The 21,132-nt window shown below is 40.6% G+C and overlaps 1 protein-coding gene across 1 annotated transcript in view; it reads right to left on the bottom strand.

The window, feature by feature from the left end:
• CFAP221 (cilia and flagella associated protein 221) overlaps nucleotides 1-10,932 on the bottom strand; it is a 32,937-nt gene extending 22,005 nt beyond the window's left edge. The window contains exons 1-6 of the mRNA XM_060775419.2: nucleotides 10,774-10,932; nucleotides 5,825-6,009; nucleotides 5,023-5,123; nucleotides 3,097-3,183; nucleotides 2,868-2,963; nucleotides 1,506-1,606 (exon numbers count right to left, since the gene is read on the bottom strand). Coding sequence (XP_060631402.2) covers nucleotides 1,506-1,606; nucleotides 2,868-2,963; nucleotides 3,097-3,183; nucleotides 5,023-5,123; nucleotides 5,825-5,963 — 524 coding nt within the window. The 5' untranslated portion in view covers nucleotides 5,964-6,009; nucleotides 10,774-10,932. The remainder of the gene's footprint in view (nucleotides 1-1,505; nucleotides 1,607-2,867; nucleotides 2,964-3,096; nucleotides 3,184-5,022; nucleotides 5,124-5,824; nucleotides 6,010-10,773) is intronic.
• Between the last annotated feature and the right edge of the window lie 10,200 nt (nucleotides 10,933-21,132).

The raw sequence follows: 21,132 nt of genomic DNA, 5'->3' as shown, positions 1-21,132 counted from the left end.
CAATAAGCAATGCACCTGTATGCTGAATACAAGAAGTTTTGTAAGTAAATCAATGATGCTAACTTTTAATGAAGACTACTTATTTTTTGGTCTCTTGGGAGCCTGGTTTAAAAGTAATATATTTTATGGGAAAGTAGGATTTTTTGGGCAATTGAAACAGCACTTCTGAACATCTATATATTTTATGCATTGGCATATCTTTGTTCCTAACAGTTCAAAGAGAAAACCAGATATATCAGTCTAACAACTGAGAAAACTAAATTGCCTTGCATGAATACTAGTGGATATTTACCACTAAGGAGAAGATTAACTCAAGTGAGTTTTTAACTCTTCTCAGGAAGATCATACTTTACAAAAGGTTATGATTATTACAAATAGTGTGAATGCTGACTGAACTCCAAAAAGGGTCACACTTCCAAATGGTTATGGAGATTCTAGTTTTCCAAAAGGTTATGATCTCTAAAAAGTTATGCCTTTCCAAAATCAATTAGAACAGATCAGTTGAATCAATGAAAATTTGGTAAATCAACACTTATATACATTTCCATTGATTCAGATGGTCAACCGTAGTTTGACAACTGAATTAAGACACATGATTCTGTGCGCATTTTACAAAAGCTGCACTTATCTATAAAGATAATGATTTGTTAATGTCTGGCTCCAGAAAATAGACAAACAAACATGTTCAGAAAAGCACTGTATATGTTCAACTATGTTAAAAGTATATGTATTTTACTAAAACAGTCCCTACGTTCTGTAAACCCTTTGTCTAAAAAATTCTGTCCAGCTGATTAGGAAAGAATGTAGTTTCTGTGCCATATTTCCAAGAAATGTATTTTTAAAGCAGTTGGATTTTTTAAGAAAAGTAATACGGAGGATTTTTTAAGAAAAGTAATACGGAGGATCACTAATAGGTTTTCAACATTTCCTAATTCAGGTTGCAATCATAACCAAAGCAAACATGGGCAGACAGGATAAGAGGAACTGAGCACAGCTCTTAGGACAGGTGAAGAAAGAAAAAACCTGAATTTTGAAGAAAACCAAATATCAAATCCATCACACCTCCCAAGATTGTTGGTAAAGATGGCAGCTGTAGCACAACTTTCTCAGAAGGGCATTGATGTAAAGCAGCTTCCTATGTTTCTAGAGATTAGCTATGTCCAGATGGAGAACATTTACACAACAAGACCGCAACAGCAATTAATCCCGGTAGAAGAATTACACTGCCTCACAGAAATCTCATTAGATTCTGAAAAGTCCACCTGCTGTAAATAAGCTTATAAAAATTAAAAATATTCCACAATATTTCACTAAAAGAAAAATTTACAAATATTGTTATAGCAAAATCGGTTGTAATTATAATTGCTGATTGGGTTAATATGACATTAAGAAAAGGTGTCCTTTGTGTCCACCTAAACCTCCAAGTTCACATTATGCTAATTAATGTTAGCAATCACAAAATAAACAAATTACAATAACAAATCATTGCTATAACAGTTGCTTGCCTCTGTCCCAGGGGAACATCAGACAAATTGATGTAGGATGGAAAGTCTACAGTATTCATCACAGGATAGGCATGCAGGGGAATCAGCAGTGTGTCGTCTCCCTGGGGGAATAAACAAGAAGAAAATTGTACAGACTATTGTAAAAATAAATATTATTTGAGGGGGTGGTGATAACTATTTAATGATTCCTGTGCAGTTTGGTTACAAGCGTCAGGGTTATGTGGTCTACATTTTTTTTATTTTTTAAAGCATCTGGCACATAATAAATAATATAGATGCCTCCATTCCTACTAAGCAGGACAATGGGAAAGAGATTTAGGGGTTATGCCAAATAAGACTGGTTAGTACCTATGTACATGGGTTGGAACATCTATCATCTGTGCATGTGATAAAGTACAATACAACCCACTGTTTTTGTGGGACCGCTATCTATGGGTTCACCTACCTGCATTAGACAAAAAATGTCTAGGAATTTTCTAGATCCTCCAGGTGATAATAAAATAATAATAAAACTTTATTTGTATCCCGCCACCATCACCCTGAAGGGGCTAGGGGCGGCTCACAGAAAGCACCCAATAGTGCAACAAAATACAAATACAGAAAAATGCAGAAAGATAAAATTAGTAACAATAAATTTGACCCAATTATACTTAAAACAGCAATAAAACCACTTTCAATTTGAAAGATATTATAAACCCCAGCAAATTACACAAATAATGGCTGTGTACAATATCAATTCCCATAATGTGTGGAAGTGAGCACTAAGTCATCAAATATAGGCTATAATCCCTAAACATGGTCAAAAGCTTGTTTTAAAAGACACATTTTTAGGTGTTTCTGGGAAACTTGGAGAGTAGGGGCTACCCTAATTTCTTTAGGGAGGGCATTCCAAAGCCACCACCGAGAAGGCCCTCTCTCTCATTCCCAACTGTGTTTGAGGCGGAGGTGGGACTGAGAGGAGGGCCTCCATGGCAGATCTTAGCACCCGCACTGGTTCACAGAAGGAGATGCGGTCTTGAAGATAGGTTTACAAGGTGGTCTATTATGAGAAGTTATCATAAGAGTCACTCTGGAGGCCCAGGTGAATTTCTATAGATAATACCTTTGGAAACTTCCAGCAAAAGTCATTCACTTCAATTGAGCTTACTATTATTTTGGGTTTCCTGTTTGCTGAGTAAGTTTAGGAACAAATTTTCCCCTCCATATGGAAGTTGTTCTGTATTATATATTATACAGGGTTAGTCAAAATGCATAGGCCAATAAGCCATTCAATTGAATGGCTTATTGGCCTATGCATTTTGACTAACCCTGTATATTTTCACTTATATAAGATGAAGAGGGAGCAGCACATATGCATCTTACCTGAGAATGGATTCGGATGCAATCGTAATAGTATCGCCATTCATCAGGACAGAAATCAACCATAATTGTAAAAGATAATCCGGGGACAAGTCGATACTAATTTTTTAAAAAGACAGAACAATTTTTCAAAAAGTACTCTCAAACCACTTGAATTTCAGTGCAATGAAATTCAGATAAACAAACAAACAAATAAATAAGATTAAATGTGAAGGCTACAACTGAGACTTACAGTTTTGGCATATTTGATTTTGAAGTACTTTGTCTCTGGTGGAAGAATATGGATGTTTATAAGATCAGCAGAAATATTTACAAGTTTCTGTAGAACAAAATAAGCCAACAAAAAACTACATTGAAAAAACAGAACAACACAACAATATTTTCTCTAAGTATGTCATTAAATGGTGATGAAGGTAAATGTAAAAAGTGTGGATACTGTGCACATTTACAGTTGTCTTTTTACTTTTGTGGGAGTTAGGGGTGCAGTCCCCCTGCAAAAAGTGGGAAAACCATGAATATATTGGTGTGTGGGGTGGGGGTGGGGGTGGGATACCACTGTTGTAATTCCTAGAGGGGATACAGTGGGGAAAGAGGAGGAGAAACAGGTCCCATGTGTCACTTTATTTACCCTGTGGATCCTGGCTCCTTTTCCTCTTTCTGCATGAAGTGAGTGTCTGTTTCACCTGGACAAAGGAAAGGAGGTACCAGGGAAAACAGAAATACGTGACAAACACGATGAAAAAGAAGAACCAGTTCTGCGCAACATTACTTAACATGCGGATTTGGTTCCTTTTCCTTCTCCTAAGTGCCATGTGTTTCTGCTCCTCTGCAACCCCCCCCCCCCCCCTCCTTTGCACAGGTGAAACAGACACTCGTGGCACATGGGGAGAGGACAAGGAGCCAGATTTGCAGGGTAAGTGAATTGGTGTGGGCCTAGCTGTTGCACTCTAGCCTTGAAACACCTATTCACCCAGCATGACACCAGAGTCCAGTAGTACTATCTCCAAAGGTGTATTAAATAAAGCATATACAAAGGGGAAAAGAGCATTTCCTAAAAGGGTAGCAGAGTAGAAAATACAAACTAGCAGCTATCCAGAAATGTCATAGTACCTAAAAGTCAAGAGAGTCAAAACCCACAGAAGTCATTCAAACATAAATCTATAAGCATGAAAACAGGAACTTTTTCCAAGGAACAAAGGCAAAAACAGGAAACTTGAATCATGAACTCGAGAGCTGAGACAGGAAAGCCATCCTTATGGCAACGTTGTCTCCTTTGAGAGGCGTAAAGCAAACACCACTTAATTTAAGCCCTACCACGTAGTCATGAGATCATGCTGAACACACTTGGGCTTTAAGGCCTTCTCACGGATTCTATCAAAACATCTAATTTTTCACTCCCTCCATTCTCAAACCTAATCTGGCTTCTTGGGAAAACTCCCAATCAGCCGGAGGCTGTTTCCCAAGACAACTGGTTTCACTTTCACTGGAATACAAAACATCATCCTCAACTGTCTGCAATTCTCTTCTAGCATCGACAGACTCATCGCTTTGAAACCCATCAACTCACCCATCCTCTGAAACATCAAAAGAATCCTCTGCCACTCGCTGAGCCACAACACTCCTCTTCTTCCTATGTGCCTCAAGTATCTGTTTCAGCCAAGCAAAAGAAGAGAGGTACCAGAGAAAACAGAGGCACCCAGGAAATGGGAAATGAAGGAGGAACCGGCCCTGTACGTGTCCGTAACATCACTTATCCTGTAGATCTGGTACCAGTTCTGTGCACTGTGTGTTCCCCTTTGCCCCCACAACCTCCCTTCATTTGTCCAAGCAAAACAGATGCTTGTGACACACAGAAAAAAAAGCTGGATCTGCAGGATAAGTGAAATGGCGCACAGGGCTGGATCTTCCTCTTCCCATATTTTGTTTTGCCTTGACAAAGGAAGGAAAATAGTAGATGTAACAGAAACACACGGCATACCCTCCTCACTTTCTGAGGATAAGGCTGCTGCTGGATGAATGTTCGTACAGCAGCCCCATCTTCAGGAGGGGGAGGGGGAGGTACAAGTTTGCAAATAACCAAAAACACAAGTGTGAAAACCAAGAAAGCGGAGGAACAACTGTACATGATCTCATTTCAAAGAACAATTTCAATACCTACCAGGACTTGTTGATGATGTTTTTCTATTTCATATCCTCCAAAATGCATTATGGCAGGTTTTGCCTGAATGACATCATTTCTTAAAAGCTTTGTATATATCTCTGAAATTAAAGGGAAGACATCTCAGGAAGTTTAAGCAATAAATAACACACTGATTACCCAATAAAAGATTACCCCAATTAAAGTTAATAGCAGCTAATTTGTTCCATTTCTTTCAGTGAGGTTCAGTTTTATTTTAGATAGCACGGTGCCATAGTTTGTATAGCACAGCATCATCTTTGCACAAAATGGTGTATGACGCTGCTCAAGCATTGAAAACAAGTTGCACATTGGGATGAATTAGAAGTGACCTCCATTAATCATCTACACTTTCCACCTAGGGGCAGTTCCAAACAGCCATATAACCCAGAATATTAAATCCCACAATATATGCTTTGAACTGAGTTATCTGAGTCCACACTGCCATATATTCTAGTTTAAAGCAGATAATGTGGGATTTTATTCAGCTGTGTGGAAGGGATCAAGACAAGCTTAGAACTATCCTGAGGTTGGTGCTCTGTTTTTTCTCTCAACTAGATTCCAATGTTAGGCCACAACTGCACTACTATGTTTTTTATCATTGTTTAATACAGAACAATAATGTTTCTTTTTTAATGTGTTGAAGGCTTAGAATGCAAGAGATGAAACAAAAACACAAGAAGATGTACTTCATGATACAGTGTACTTCTGGATACAACTTATGTGAATAAGAGTCTATAAGAAACTACTCTTTTTGACAGGGAGTATTGAATCAATTACTTACTAGATTCCAGAAGGTGGTTGGGAACATAAGCTCCTTTCTTAGGCTCTTCCACCAAGTTGTTTAAAAGAAGAGACTCCGTTTTCCTACAGGATCCTTTGATGTTGTTGAAGTCAGACTGGGCTGTTTCCACCACCTCCATCCTTTTGGAGAAGCTATTTCCTTGTAAGTTTCAAAATGGTCAGTCCCTGTGGTCAAAATGCAGAAGTAGCAGTGGTCAATATGGATATCCCATACACAGATGGAATTAAATATCCTAAAGGCACCAGATTCTGTTTAATCTTGAAAGCTAAGTAGACTCAGCATTGGTTAGTACTTGGATGAGAGACCATATATGCATAGCTGGTGATATAAACTACATTTCAGAGGAAGGAGCTGGTAAAATCTCCTTGCCCAAGAAAACTTTGGCTCCTTCCACACTGACATATAATCCAGATTATCAAAGTAGATAATCCACATAATCTGCTCTGAACTGAATTATATGACTCTGGATAATCTGGATTTTATATAGCAGCGTAGAAAGGGGCTTAGTGAAATTCATGGGGCTGTCATAAATTGACAACTGACTTGAAGGCACACACATGCAACATGATATTAGCAATTTAATTTTTTGCTGTATCACATTCCTGAGATCCTTTCCTTGATCAGTTGCTGCTAGCTCTGATTTCATTGGTATATATATATAACTAGGATTTTTGTCCCGACATCCACACTTAATGCTTGCATATATTTAATCTCATTTATCAACTGCTGAGCTGCTGAACTTGCTGACCAAAATCCAGGGAGCGGGGTGAGCTTCCACTGTTAGCCCCAGCTTCTGCCAACTTAGCAGTTCGAAAACATGCAAATGTGAGTAGATCAATAGCTACCACTTCTGCGGGAAGGTAATGGTGCTCCATGCAGTCATGCTGGCCACATGTCCTTGGAGGTGTCTATGGACAACGCCAGCTCTTCAGCTTAGAAATGGAGATGAGCACCACCCCACAGTCAGACACGACTTAAATATTGCAGGTTCAAATCTGGGGAGTGGTGTGGGCTCCCGCTATTAGCCCCAGCTTCTGCCAACTTAGCAGTTCGAAAACATGCAACAGTAAGTAGATCAAAAGCTACCGCTTCTGCGGGAAGGTAATGGTGCTCCATGCAGTCATGCTGGCCACATGTCCTTGGAGGTGTCTATGAACAACACCGGCTCTTCAGCTTAGAAATTGAAATGAACACCATCCCCCACAGTCGGACAAGACTAGATTTAATATCAGGGGAAAACCTTTACCTTTACTTATCATCTTAATGTCTATTCTGCCAGTTTAAAGATATTCCTTTGAAAAACATCAATCGGCCTTTCATTTGGGTGTTTTTGAAAGTGTGGACAATTCCTTAGTCCAACATTCAAACCACTACACTGCATGGACTCCCAACATAAGAACATACACCTGTGCTATAGAAAAGGATCCTGTTTTACCTATTTTCCTGTAGTAAAAAAAAAACACATAATGACTAAATGAACGTTCTGTACTGAAGTTTATTTTCTCCACCCACAGAATTCCTTCTGAAATGTAATACAGCTCATTCTTGAGGTCCACCTGATTATTTTTGTTGCATTTAGTCAACTTTTTTTTTCTTCTGGCAATTATTAAATGCATCTTTCTTAATCTGCTAAACATTCTTATATTAGAACAACAACCCTGGCATTTCAGTTCTCTGCTTCAAATAACTTTAGAATGAGCTGTTTATTTAATCAAGACAGATGTGAAACATAACAGGAGCTAAGAGGGATTACAGGACCATTTGAAATAAGCACAGTTATCCAAATATAAATATCACTTGTGGAAACTCACCAAAGAATCTTAAGCCACAAATTAGGGTTGGAAACTTTGCAAGGTGGGGCAAGGCATGGAGGAAGCATCCTTCAGAGGTTATATCCTCAGTTTGGGAAAGCACCAGCCAAGTGAATTCGAAAGAGTCTAGAAGGTACAGAGTCTGGATGGAAGTTGCTTTTGGCAAATAAATAAATGCTATGCAAAACAAAACACTTTTTGGGTTGGTATGAGTTTTCCGGGCTGTATGGCCATGTTCCAGAAGCATTCTCTTCTGACATTTCATGCACATTTGTGGCAGGTATCCTCAGAGGTTGTGAGGTCTGTCGGAAACTAGGGAAGTGAGGTTTATACATCTGTGGATATGCCATAGATGTGGGCGAAACATCAGGAGATAATGTTTCTGGAACATGGCCATACAGTCTGGAAAACTCACAGCAACCCAGTGATTCTGGCCATGAAAGCCTTCAACAACACATAAAACTCTTTTTCCAAGATCCATCACTGCTGCCAAAATTCAACAGAAAATGCAATGGAAGGGTAAGGGAGCACCACAAACCCTTACGATGCCTCAAAGCTAACAGTATTAATGCACAGATCTCTGTGACTAAAGAAAATGTTAAGGAGGGGCAAAGCAGTGGATGGTGGAAGATACCAGAGATGCTGCTTGCCCTGGCAGCCATGCTGGTTTTGCTAGCTCTGAAATACAGCCCACAGCACCCTGTAAGGTTGGCAGTCTCCCATCCAAGTATGAACCACGGCTGACCCTGCTTAGCTTCCAAGATCAAACAAAATCAGGTGCCCTGAGGGCAGTCATGGACCAACTTGGGACCTCCCTCCAGGTGTTTTGGACTTCAAATCCCACCAAGCACCCTGACAAGGCAACAATCCTTTGCAGGAACATTAGTCACTAGATAATGAAGAATGTTCAAGAGTTGGAAGCATATTTCAGATTATGTACTGTACTAACAATAAACATTTTGAATTCGTTTGTCCCATTCCTTGATGAATAATATTCTGGTTCAAGTCTGTTATTAAGACAATCCACTTTGTAAATTAAGTTATCTTAATGTTTCAGGACTAACACTAAACGTATTTGGGGACCTTGGCTCACATAAGCTGGAATTGTGTCGCGATCAGAGTATTATATTAGAACTGAGAAGATCCAGATTCAAATCCTCACTTGGCCACAAAGGCCTCAACATTAATGTAATTACAGAAGGGTGATGGAAGAAAGGTGGGGTATAAGGGTAACAAGACAGGTAAATAAATAAATAAATGGTTTAACGTATTGTCAAAGGCTTTCATGGCTGGAATCAGTGGGTTGTTGTAGGTTTTTCAGGCTACATGGCCATGTTCTAGAAGCATTCTCTCCTGACATTTTGCCTGCATCTATGGCAAGCATTCTCAGACCTCACAACCTCTGAGGATGTTGCCATAGATGCAGGCAAAACGTCAGGAGAGAATGCTTCTAGAACATGGCCATATAGCCCGAAAAACCTAGAACAACCCAATAAATGGTTTGTTCTCTTTCAGATCCCCAGCGCTTGCTGGGACCCCACTGAGCAAATCTTAGGGGAAAAGTGGGTATAAATACAATAAATACGAACTAAATAACCCCTTAAACGTACTTCAGCACTGACACATTTACTGCAAGTCCAGTTTGAATATTATTTATTTATTTATGACATTTATATGCCGCCCTTCTCACCCCAAAGGGGACTCAGAGCAGCTTACAAGATATATATATATATATATAAAAATATCAACATAGTACAATATCAGTATTAAATATTACTACATTGTACTATACCATTATATTGTAATATTATTAGTAATATTACATGTAATATAAATATATAATTATAATATCATATTATTATTATATTAGTAGGGGAAACTGTAGACACCATCATGTAGGCCAGGCATGTGCCAACTTGGGCCCTCCCTCCAGGTGTTTTGGACTTCAACTCCCACCATTCCTAACAGCCTACCGGCTTCTTGCGGGAATTCCGATGAGATGCCACATAACACCAATCTTACTACAGCTGCATTGGTTACCAATTGAGCACCAGATCACTTTCAAAGTGATGGTACTCACCTTTAAGGCCTTGCATGGTCTGGGGCCGATGTACCTGAGGGACCGCCTCACCCCCTACCAACCCCAGAGATCCCTCCATTCTGAGGACCACAATCTATTGGAAATTCCCAGTGTCAAGACCTTGTGTCTAACAGCAACCAGCGCAGAGCCTTCGCAGCAGTGGCACCATCACTCTGGAATACTCTGCCACCTGAAGTCCGTGCCTTGCGGGACTTACCAGCTTTCTGTAGGGCATGTAAGGCATACCTGTTTCGACAGGCTTTTAATGTTTGATATTGCTGTTTTTAAATTGTTTTAAATTGCTTTTAAATTTTGTTAGATTTTAGCCGTTCTTGTAAGCCGCTCCGAGCCCCAGGGGAGTGGCGGCATATAAGTTCAAATAATAAATAAATAAATAAATAGGTAAAGGTAAAGGTAGTCCCCTGACATTAAGTCCAGTCATGTCTGACTCTGGGGTGTGGTGCTCCTCTCCATTTCTAAGCCGAAGAGCCAGCATTGTCCGTAGACACCTCCAAGGTCATGTGGCCGGCATGACTGCATGGAGTGCCGTTACCTTCTTGCTACAGCGGTACCTATTGATCTACTCACATTTGCATGTTTTCGAACTGCTAGGTTGGCAGAAGCTAGGGCTGACAGCGGAAGCTCACACCGCTCCCGGGAATCGAACCTGCGACCTTTCGATCAACAAGCTCAGCAGCTCAGTGCTTTAACCCACTGCGCCACCGGGGGCTCCTAAATAAATAAATAAATAAGTCCAAAACACCTGGAGGGAGGGCCCAAGTTGGCCCATGGCTGGCCTACATGATGGTGTCTACAGTTTCCCCTACTGGAGGGAGGGCCCAAGTTGGCCCAGTCCTGCTTGAGGGATATTTAGGCCTCCCTTCCTTGCAGATCTCAACTTAATCTTCTTTCAGAACTCCCGAGTTGCTACTTGTGGGACTCCAGCTGAAGCCAAGCTCAGTCCCACACTCCAAGGGTGCCTACAACAAGGGCAGCCCAGCCCAGCCTAGCCTCCCTTCCCCCGCTGCCAGGCTCACCTGCCCCGGCCGCAGGCAGGCAGGCAGGCAGCCCTCTAGGCCAGGCAAGCCATCGATGGGGCAGGAGGCGAGGAGGGAAGCCTGGGGGCAGCACCCGGGGTTCTGCTGCTCCAGCCGCCCGCGTGCCTCCGCCCCGCCCCTCTCCGCCCCGTTGCTAGGCGACCCCTGCCGCCAACCCTCCCCTTCCTTCCAAGCCGCAAAAGGGAAGGAGCGGGCTCTGGACCGTACCATTGTCCGATTGGGGGGGGGGGGGCGGAGCTGTGAAACTTGGGCCACCAATTTCACAGCGGTTTTCTTCCCCCTCCCCTGGATTCACCCTCTCTAAAGAGTTTACCTTGTTGCTTCAACTCGGCGCAGAAAGGATTGGGTTGCTTGCTATTGGTTGCTTGCTACACCCCTATATCCCAGGATATCAAGGCAGAAAACCCCACATTACTGTATCTGTGTGTGGATTCAGATAACCCAGGTCAAAGCATATATAGTGGGATTTTTTTTTGCCTATTCTGGGAGATTGGGCTGTGTGGAAGGGCCCTCAGATACCCCAGTTGAAAGCAGATATTGTGGGAATTTTTTGCCCTGATATTCTGGAGGGATGAATGTTGTATCAATGATTATTGATACATGACTAATAAAATTAACATTTTGGAAAGAGATCTCAAGCAAACAAAAAGTAGATAATCAAGTAGGGTCTCGTGGACTTCTCTTTTTCACCAAATGAATCAAAAATGTTTTGACACTCTAGATAAGAGATGTGGATGCAACAATTACTTTGAAAATCAGAAAAAACTTTTCCAAAAGATTGGAGAATTGGAGAACTTCTGGACCTTTCGAGCGTGGTAGATAATAACATTTTGATTGTCTCTAATGTTTAAATGAGCAAATGATCCCAGTTCAAGAGGAGGAAGTGGGTATGTAAACATATATATGAGATCAATCAGAGTGCAACTGATACAGCTTTTTAGCATTTTAAGATCAGGAATACATTCAATTTAATTCTTCACCACCAGCTTCATTTGTTGCATTGCCTCACAGCAAATTAGCATTTATGACAGATCAGATATCTGGAAAGTCAATATGTAAGAACAGTGGGAATATGTCATCCTGGGTAGATCAAATGGGCTGCTTAGGCAGCTATCTTTTTTTAAAAAAAATAAAAAGTTGTATCATATTCTAAATGCAATTAGTGAATGTCTTTTGTTGGAAACTAGAAGACTAAGGACTCCCATTTCCGACGAAAGACACTCTTGTCGGAAACAGGGACATTTTCAAACTAAGGACTCTGAAAACATCCCCACTCAAGATAATCTATATGGAGGTTTGAGATGCTAATGCATTACATAATTGATTTCTATAAACCAATCTGAGTGTATTTACCAGAATGTCAGTGTTGTTCTGTAAAATAAAACAAATAAAATAAAGATGCATTTTTTTGCACGCCCATCTAAAACAATGTCCCATTGAATCCAGTAACACTTGCTTCTGAATACTCCTGATGCATGTGGGCTGCATGTGTAGCAGCTCAGGTTTTATTGTTACCCAGGGATCCATATAGGTGCTGATATAAATGTGTTTATACTTGTATCAGTTCCCTTGGGGGAGTGGACAGTGGGTCATATGCTATATCCACCCACTCAAGCTTAGTCCTGCCTAGTTTTACAACTATTGAACTTACACTTCAGTAGAAGCTCACTTGTCCTCCCTAGGGATGCACATTGTGGGCAAGACTTTAACAGATCCACTTGGGCCACAGTTGTGTTTTCCAGCTAGAAATCTTCTGTGTATTCAATCTCCTCTTTCCAAGTTCTGGCACAACAACCATCTGCCTTTTGACAGTTTTATCTCTACTTTCATGAAACAGATGTCTCGTTTGTGAACCTTTCGCTGGCTTATCCGTGGGAACGTAAAGGACTGATCGATAACAATGAATAATTAGAGAGGGTGGCTGGCATCTGGAAAGTGAGGCATAAAGGTGCCTGCAGCTTTGGCAAAGCCAGAGAGGTACTGCTGTTCCTTTGGAGCAGATGTTCGCAGGATGCAGAATGCTAAGGAATCCAAGAATGAAAAGCCCTGAGAGAATTTGCTGAAGGAACCTTGCATCCTGTATTTGAGAGAGATGAAAGAAACAGGCAACTACTGACCATGTGGAACATCCTAATGATTATCCTTTCATCTTCAACAATAATTGTAAGTAAAAGAAAAGGTTTATAATATGCATTGTGACAAAGAAACAAATACATGTGCTGTCAGTGTTGATCTTCCACTGAAATGGGGAGGGAAAGAAAAAGGTGAGAAAAATATTAGTGAAATAACAGTGCCATTCTCTGCAGTGTTCAACAGGATGTACTTCTGGGGAAAACTTTAAGTGAATACTTTACTTCTAATACTGCCATGCTATGCTCTCATATGTGGAAAGAGACTGTGCTAAACATAATTCTCCTTTATGATTGACATAGAAGGGTTGTGATGGGGAAGTTTGAGTTTCGTTCCCAGAGTTTTGAAATGATAACACCTTAAAATCTGGTAATCCAACCCTCTGTTGTAGAAATTATTCGCACAAATTTAGGAAACTTTAGTAGGCAAAGGGATCTTGTAGACAGAGGTTGCATTTATATATTGAGTCAGTGGGCTCAGTCTACAAAATGTTATTCTACAAACCTGTCTCATGCCCCTTCCACACAGCTGAATAAAATCCCACATTATTGGCTTTGAACGGGAATACATGGCCGTGTGGACTAGATAACCCAGTTCAAAGCGGATATTGTGGGATTTTCTGCCTTGATATTCTGAGTTATATGGCTGTGTGGAAGAGCCCCCAATTAATTTCAAAGATGGTACAAGGTCCTTTTGCATAGCAATCTATACTAACCACCATAGGTAGCCTTGGTTTAGAAGAGCATAATTCCTCCCTAGAAACTTTCTTCTTCAAAAGCTTTTACTGTGCTCATCTGCAAACAGGATAGGTAAGGTTCACTGTGGTCCTGAAATGGTTTGTGTTTGTCACAAGCAGGCCCATAGCCAGGATTTTAATTCAGGAGGGGGGGGGGGAATGAGTTTGATTCGGGGAGGGGGCTGAGTCTGAGTGAAAGAGGGTCTACCCTAGCAAACATTTTGTATCCTTACCCCAATACCCCCATGCATATGGGATATATTGAGCATGGTGATCAGATCATGATATGAATAAGCATAACAGTTTAAATAATGTCCCAGTAAGGCCTTCTCATGGACCAACATGAGAATTTGGGGAGGGGGGCTGAAACCCCTCAAGCCCCCCCCCCCCCCCCCCCCGGCTACATGCCTGGTCACAAGAGTTTATCTCTTCTGTGAGTTTCTCAAGCCTATAAAATGGCTGTTAGGCTGTTTGCTCTGTCTTCATAGGGAGACAGCTGCTAGTCAAAAAAATAAATATTTGCTTATGATTAATATGTTCATCATTGGTTATAACAGGTATGCTCATTTTACTATCAAATGGATGTCTTTTCTAAAGTTTATATCTAGCTTACTTTTGTGATATATGATTAATATTGGCTTGTATTATTAATTTTGACTAAGAAAGGGCTATCTTTCAGATAAAAAGAAAAGATAGAAAACAAATAGAAACTGTACACTTTGCAAATAAAATTCAAATTGGAAAAAGATCTATTCTATTTCTACTGTTAAAAATGAAGAATTCAAGGTATTATGTAAAGTTTTGGTAAAATTATTACTAATCAGCATATAACAGTTTTACAAAGGGTTGGTTTCCTCCTAATCTGTGTTTTATATCCTAAGTATCTGTTTCCTCCTAATCCGTGTTTTATATTCCCTTAAACCTATTGATCAGTTAAACAAAATAAAACAGTAAAAGAGTTGTCACTTTCACAATTCAATTAGTTTTGTTTGCTTTTCAGTCACAGTGAAACTTCTTGACATGGTAATGTGTGATAGCAATGACTGTTGATTTTTCCACCTGTTTCTTATATACATTATAAAAAGAATGTATTATATGGTATTGAGATTCTAAGATGAGAATGCTCTCTCCCAATGCTGCCTGCATTTTTCTTTCTTTGGAATGATTTCCTTGAAGTATTGGGTTGGGAGATGGGTATGGACTGGGTATGACTTAGCCATTTTATCATATGCAGTGAGTTAGCCATCCCTCTCATCCTCTCTTGTGTTGTGTGTTACTCCTGAAGCATTCGTAATATCAGAGAATGATAGAGTTGGAAGAGACCAAAAAGGCCATGAAGTCCAACCCTGTGCCATGTTCTTTTTGGTCTCTTTGGTAGAATCTTTTCCATTCATTTTATAATTGGAGCCCCTGGTGGCGCAGTGGGTTAAAGCCTTGTGCTGGCACGACTGAAGACCGGCAGGTTTCAGCTTCGAATCCAGGGATATTGTGGATGAGCTCCCTCTGTCAATTCCAGCTCCCCATGCGGGGGCATGAGAGAAGTCTCCCACAAGGATGGTAAAACATCAAAACATCCTGGCGTCCCCTGGGCAATGTCCTTGCAGATGGCCAATTCTCTCACACCAGAAGCAACTTGTAGTTTCTCAAGTCACTCCTGACATGAAAAAAAATCTTATAATTCTAACAAACCCTACATACTCGTGTATAAATCTAGACATTTAAATCAAAAACTCCATTTAAAAAACCTGGACTGACTTATCTAAGGTAAGAAACCACTCCTTTCATCTTATAAATAGATTGCTGAAAGGCAAAAGCTTTGTCCATCCCAGGAGAACCTAAAAGAAGCACCAGTCTTCGTCTATACTCTCTCCACTGTGATGCCGCTTCTGGCCTTTTTCAGTGCCTAGGTGGAGAAGTAATGGCATTGGTACTTTCTCTTCTCTGAGAAAAGTTCTTTGATCATCCACAGTTTAATCAAAATCCATGGTTTTGCCCCCCAAACTTGTTCTGGATTTATATACATAAATCGACATAAAAATGAGTATACATGGTATATTTTCTAGGGCCCCTTCTACATTGTGCTTGTATCCCAGAATCTGATCCCAGGTTTGAACTACATTATATGTGTCTCTACTGCCAGATAATCTGGGATAAGAAGATAATCTGAGATCAGATCCTGAGATATAGGCCAGTGAAGAAGGAGCCTAGGCTACCCTTTGCAATACCCTGGTAAAACAGATTGCTGTTGTTAGCATTCTGTTGTTATAGGTAAGGAAAAGTGGCTCAATGATAGTGGCTTGTTTCTTAAAATAATTTATGGCAGAAACAACATTGGAATCTGGCATATGTTGAGAGGCAGCGTGGTGTACTGAATTGATGTGAGTGCTGGACTAGGACACAGGGATTTGAAGAAGAGTTTGAATCCCTGCTAGGCCATGGAAACCCACTGGGTTGCTTTGGGAAAGTCTCATACCCTCAGCGGAGAAGAAAGACAACTTCCTAAAACAAATTCTGCCAAGAAAACCCAATGATACATTTGCCTTAGGGTTGCCATAAGTCATAAAGGACTTGGCGGCACACAACAACAACGTGTTGAGAACATGAGCTGTGGCTCTCTTGTTCCTTTGCAATCTCTTCACTAAAAATTTCCTCCTATGCCAGTACTTCTTGTAACGAATAGGAATAGGGGAACCTTTATCTCTCCAAGGGTTTCAAACCTCAAGTTCCAGGTTGCATGGCCAAAGTATAGGGATTATTGGAGTTACTTTTATCGTCTGACTGTTTCCTCTAAATTGTGGCCTAGAATGGGGATTCAATGCCCACTCCCGATGGTGTTGACTACAATTTCAATAATCCCTGACCATTGGCTAGACTGGCTAATATTGGAGTCCAAAAGTCTTGAGGATCACATCTTCTCCACACCGCCTTAAGTGTTTGCACCAAGATTGATAAGGAACCCTTCCCCAGAAAATAATGATTGTTGTTTTAGGATATACTGTATATAACTGCTAGGTGTGAGACCTATACTCTACCTCTACATTATACACTCTTTGCTAAGCTTCCCGACCAGTAGGAGAATGGAAATACTTTGCTTTCCTTAGATACTGCAGAGCTGGTACATAGGAACATACACTTTGTTGGTGATGGTGGTACCTTTTGGTCTCGTTGGTTGCTGACTCCTTCCAGCAGAACAAGTTTCATGCTCTTGCCTTTTTCAGACATCTAACTTGACCTATGTTTATGAACATCACCTAGTATTTACAATGGTAGGCTCTTCTGGAAATATTATGTCCCGTTTACATTTTCTGACATGTTTACAAGGTGAGGTGAGCATTCTCTTTCCTTCTTGAGAGATGGAAAATGTCTTGTTTGGAAATAAAACAGAGCAGACTTGTTATAAATCATCATGGTTTGACCTGAGCAGCTCCGGTTTCTCTTCCCATGTTGGAAGTTAGAAGAGCCTAGACATTTTGAGAATTTGATGTGGGCCATCCCAGAGATACACTAGTGATTGGGTGAGGATTAATAAGGCAAGCTCTCCATCCTGACATATTCTGGGGCACTGTGTTTCTTTACCACAGATTGCTCTCCACACTTATATTCCTATTGTTGAAGACAGATGGCAACTTTTTCTTGCACTTCCTAACATCCAGGGATAGGTAGATCCACACTTATAACACTTTAATCATAATGGCTATGCCATGAAATCCTAGGATTTTTCGTTTGGAAGGTAATTAGAATTATCCGCTACATAAAACTCAGTGCTGTCATTGAAATAAGTACATTAGAGAATACTTAGTATGTCACTTAACTATGTATCCCAGAATTCAATTGGAAGTAGTCATGATAGTTAAAGAAATACCAAACTGTCATGATTCTCTAGTGCAGTGGTTCTCAACCTGTGGGTCCCCAGGTGTTTTGGCCTACAACTCCCAGAAATCCAAGCCAGTTTACCAGCTGTTAGGATTTCTGGGAGTTGAAGGCCAAAACATCTGGGGACCCACAGCTTGAGAACCACTGGTGTAGTGTGAATGAAGTGAGAGAATGATTGTCACTCCTGTTTCCAAAAGTGAGATTCTGGCTTGGGACTGACTGTTTCACAAGACTAACCATGATGTGCCCAGAATAGAATTTGAAAATACTACTTTTGGTACTATAACCATATAGTCTAAAAAGTGCTCCCAGCATATAATCCAAAAAGCAAGTTGTCTATAGGTGTGTCTACAGTACAGTCCAAGAAGAGATATTTTCCCTTCCCTCTTCGACTTTTCACTATTTTGTTTTATAACCTGGAAGTTACATTATTATCTACTTCATGCACAAAAGATACTGTGAAGGTGCAAAGATTTAATTATAGCACTGATGTCAAATAAACAAAGGCATTTTTGGTTACATAAATATTCACCCACCCCCAATACAGGCAGTCCCCAAGTTACAAACAAGATAGGTTCTGTAGGTTTGTTTTTAAGTAGAATTTGTGTGTAAGTCGAAACAGGTAGATTTTTAAAGTATAACTCAAGCAATATACATATATATGAGCTTTGGATTGCATCAGGAAGGGTTAATACCCCTGTTGTGTTTGTTTTGCTGTCAGTGCTTCTCTTCAAAAGATTTCAGTTCACTTTTTGTCCCTGTGATAACTGGATTTTGGGGGGGGGGGGGGAAGGTTTGTAGTGGAAAGCTTCAGTGGAGACATCTTTTTCTTATGATAACACTTTTAGAGGTGAATTTCCCTTCCTAGGGGTAGATTTCTCTCGCTTCCTGTTGTCTTGCCCCCGTGCTTAACTATGAGTCATTTGCAAGTCAGATATTTTTAACTCAGGAAGTGCAAGTACTTGGTAGAAAGGTCTTGGGTAGAGTAGCTGTAACTATCAGCTTTGTGTATCTTGACCCTTGTTTTTTTACCAGTTTTTCTTAATGAAATTGCCCCAGCTCTGTCACGATAGATGAGGAGTATTGATGATTTGCAGCATGCAAGTCCTGTGACAGATCCACAATTGGACTGAGATCTGGGCTTTTCTGGCCCATTTTAAGGATGCATCTACACTGCAGTTTGACACCACTCTAGTCATGGTTCGGTACTATGGAATCCTGGGAGCTGAAGTTTTCCAAGGTCTTTGGCCTTGTTTGCCAAATAGTGCTGGTGCCACACCAACTACATATCACAGAATTGAATAGTATTGAGCCATGGTAGCTAAACTGGCATGAAAATGCATTCATCCTACTGTGTGGATGCATCCTTAGACAGGCAGTTATTATTTTAGGCCACTCCAGAAGTACTTGGCATGTTTGGAGTCATTGTCCATACCGGCCTCACATTCCTAGCATAAGTAACAATTTTACCCTCTAGCATTGCTTTGCATTCTGTTCTACCCATCCTGCTTCAGTCTTGATCATTTTCTGAATCCATGCCAAGGATAAACATTCCCACAACATGCAAGCACCATATTTCATTGTACAGGGGCTGTTCTCATGGCAATGAACTTTATTGGCTTTGTGCCCTGCATAGTGTTTTGTGGAAAGGCCCAAAAGTTCAGTTTAAGTCCCATCAAACCAGAAAATCTTTCCCCACATCTTTGCTTTGTCTCCCAAATTCCATAGAATCTTTAATATTCGTTGGTTTCAGCAATGGTTTTCTTATTGCCACTCTTTCACGGAGTCCAGCTTTGTGGAGCAGTTGTGTGATTATCATCCCATGGATGGTTTCTTCCATATCCAGGTGGATCAGCACTGTAGAATGAATGCCGTTTGATACCACTTTCACTACCAAGGTTCAATACCATGGAATCCTGGGAGTTTTGGTTTAACTAAGGACTTCATCACACTAGAGCAGTGTTTCTCAAACTATGCTTTAGACTTCAGTTCCCACAATTCCTGATAAATGGGCCAGGATTTCTGGGAGCTGAAACATCTGGAGGAGCACAGTTTGAGAAACTCTGCACTAGAGCATCTATCCATTTTAAATTCAATTGCTGCTTTCTGCAGAATTCTGGAATTTGTAGTTTAGTGAGGACCAGGACCTCTCTGGCTGAGCAGTTTAAAAGCTCCTCCCTGAACTACAAATCCCAGAATTCTGCAGACAGTAGCAACTGGATTTAAAGTGGATAGATGCTCTAGTGCAGTGGTTCCCAATCTTTTGTTTTTAACCAGGGACCACTTTGACCAGGGACCACTTGATTAGAGACCACTTTGACCAGCATTAGTACCAAAAGGGTTATGAATCCGTTTTTGATCAACTTTAGATTTGGTGTGGTTATTTGGGGGTGCTATTTAAGAATATTGCATGGGAAAGACCACATCAGCTCTAGTTTCCGATCCAGAACATATGCCATCCAGTAGTCGCTATCTGCTCACACACACAAAACTGTTTTTAATAAGCCTCAGCACTATAAGAGAGTTTCGCAAGACAAGTTGCTTTTGTTGCAACTGTAATGGTGAGGCCGCAGACCATATTTTAGTTCTTGCGGACCACTGGTGGTCCACAGATCACAGGTTGGGAACCACTGTTCTAGTGTGATGAAGTCCTATGTCTTTTGCCTCTGAACCTAAACTCTGGCAAAGAGTTCAGGTGCTTCACCAAACTACAAACCCCATGATTCTATAGCATTGAGCCCTGGCAATTAAAATATTGTCAAGCTGCATTAATTCTACAATAGATGAACCCTTGACTGCACATCTTTTAAGCTCTTCCAGGCTTGCCATTTAGACTCTTGGTTGCTACTTAGACTAAGGTTCGCTTTACTTTGTCACAGAGTTTGAGAGGACAGCCTTTGATAGGCAAAGTCATCAATGAGCTGCATTCCTTCTATTCAGTAATAATGGATTAAACAGCATTTCAGAGGGTGTGGGTTTTTAAATATATATATATATATATATATATATATATATATATATATATTCTAGTGTCACATCTTTTTACTTCAACAAATGCTAATAGTGGCTCCCAGTATACATGGTAGGTAGTGCTGTATCTATGAGAAAGAGAACTGACAATAAAACAAAAATTTGAGAGGGGAAGGTGTAAAGGGAAGAAAAAAATGAAATGGATGAGAAAGCGGTCAGTGAGATAGCATGCTGTAATTGTTGAATGTTGGACTAGGACTCTGTAGATCAGGACTCAGTCACGGAACCCACCTTGAGCAAACACACTCTCTCATCCTAGGAAAAAGGCAATAGCAAACCTCTTGCCCTGGACAAATCTTGCTGACTCAGGGCCCTTCCACGCAGCCATATAGCGCAGAATATCAAGGCCGAAAATCCCACAATATCTGCTTTGAACTGGGTTATCTGAGTCCACACTGCCATATATTTCAGTTCAAATCAGACAACGTGGGATTTTATTCAGCTGTGTGGAAGGAGCCTAAGGGTGCCATAAATCAGAAACAACTTGAAGACAAAACAACAACAGTAAAATATGCCTCTAGAACAATGCCTCTAGAATATGGCTCTATAACCCGAAAAAACCCACAAGA

The sequence above is a fragment of the Anolis sagrei genome, chromosome 1 (assembly GCF_037176765.1).
Source record: "Anolis sagrei isolate rAnoSag1 chromosome 1, rAnoSag1.mat, whole genome shotgun sequence".
In the NCBI taxonomy this organism is placed as follows: Eukaryota; Metazoa; Chordata; class Lepidosauria; order Squamata; family Dactyloidae; genus Anolis; species Anolis sagrei.
Note: the sequence above shows the minus strand (reverse complement) of the source record. Positions and strands in the feature narration are given on the sequence as shown.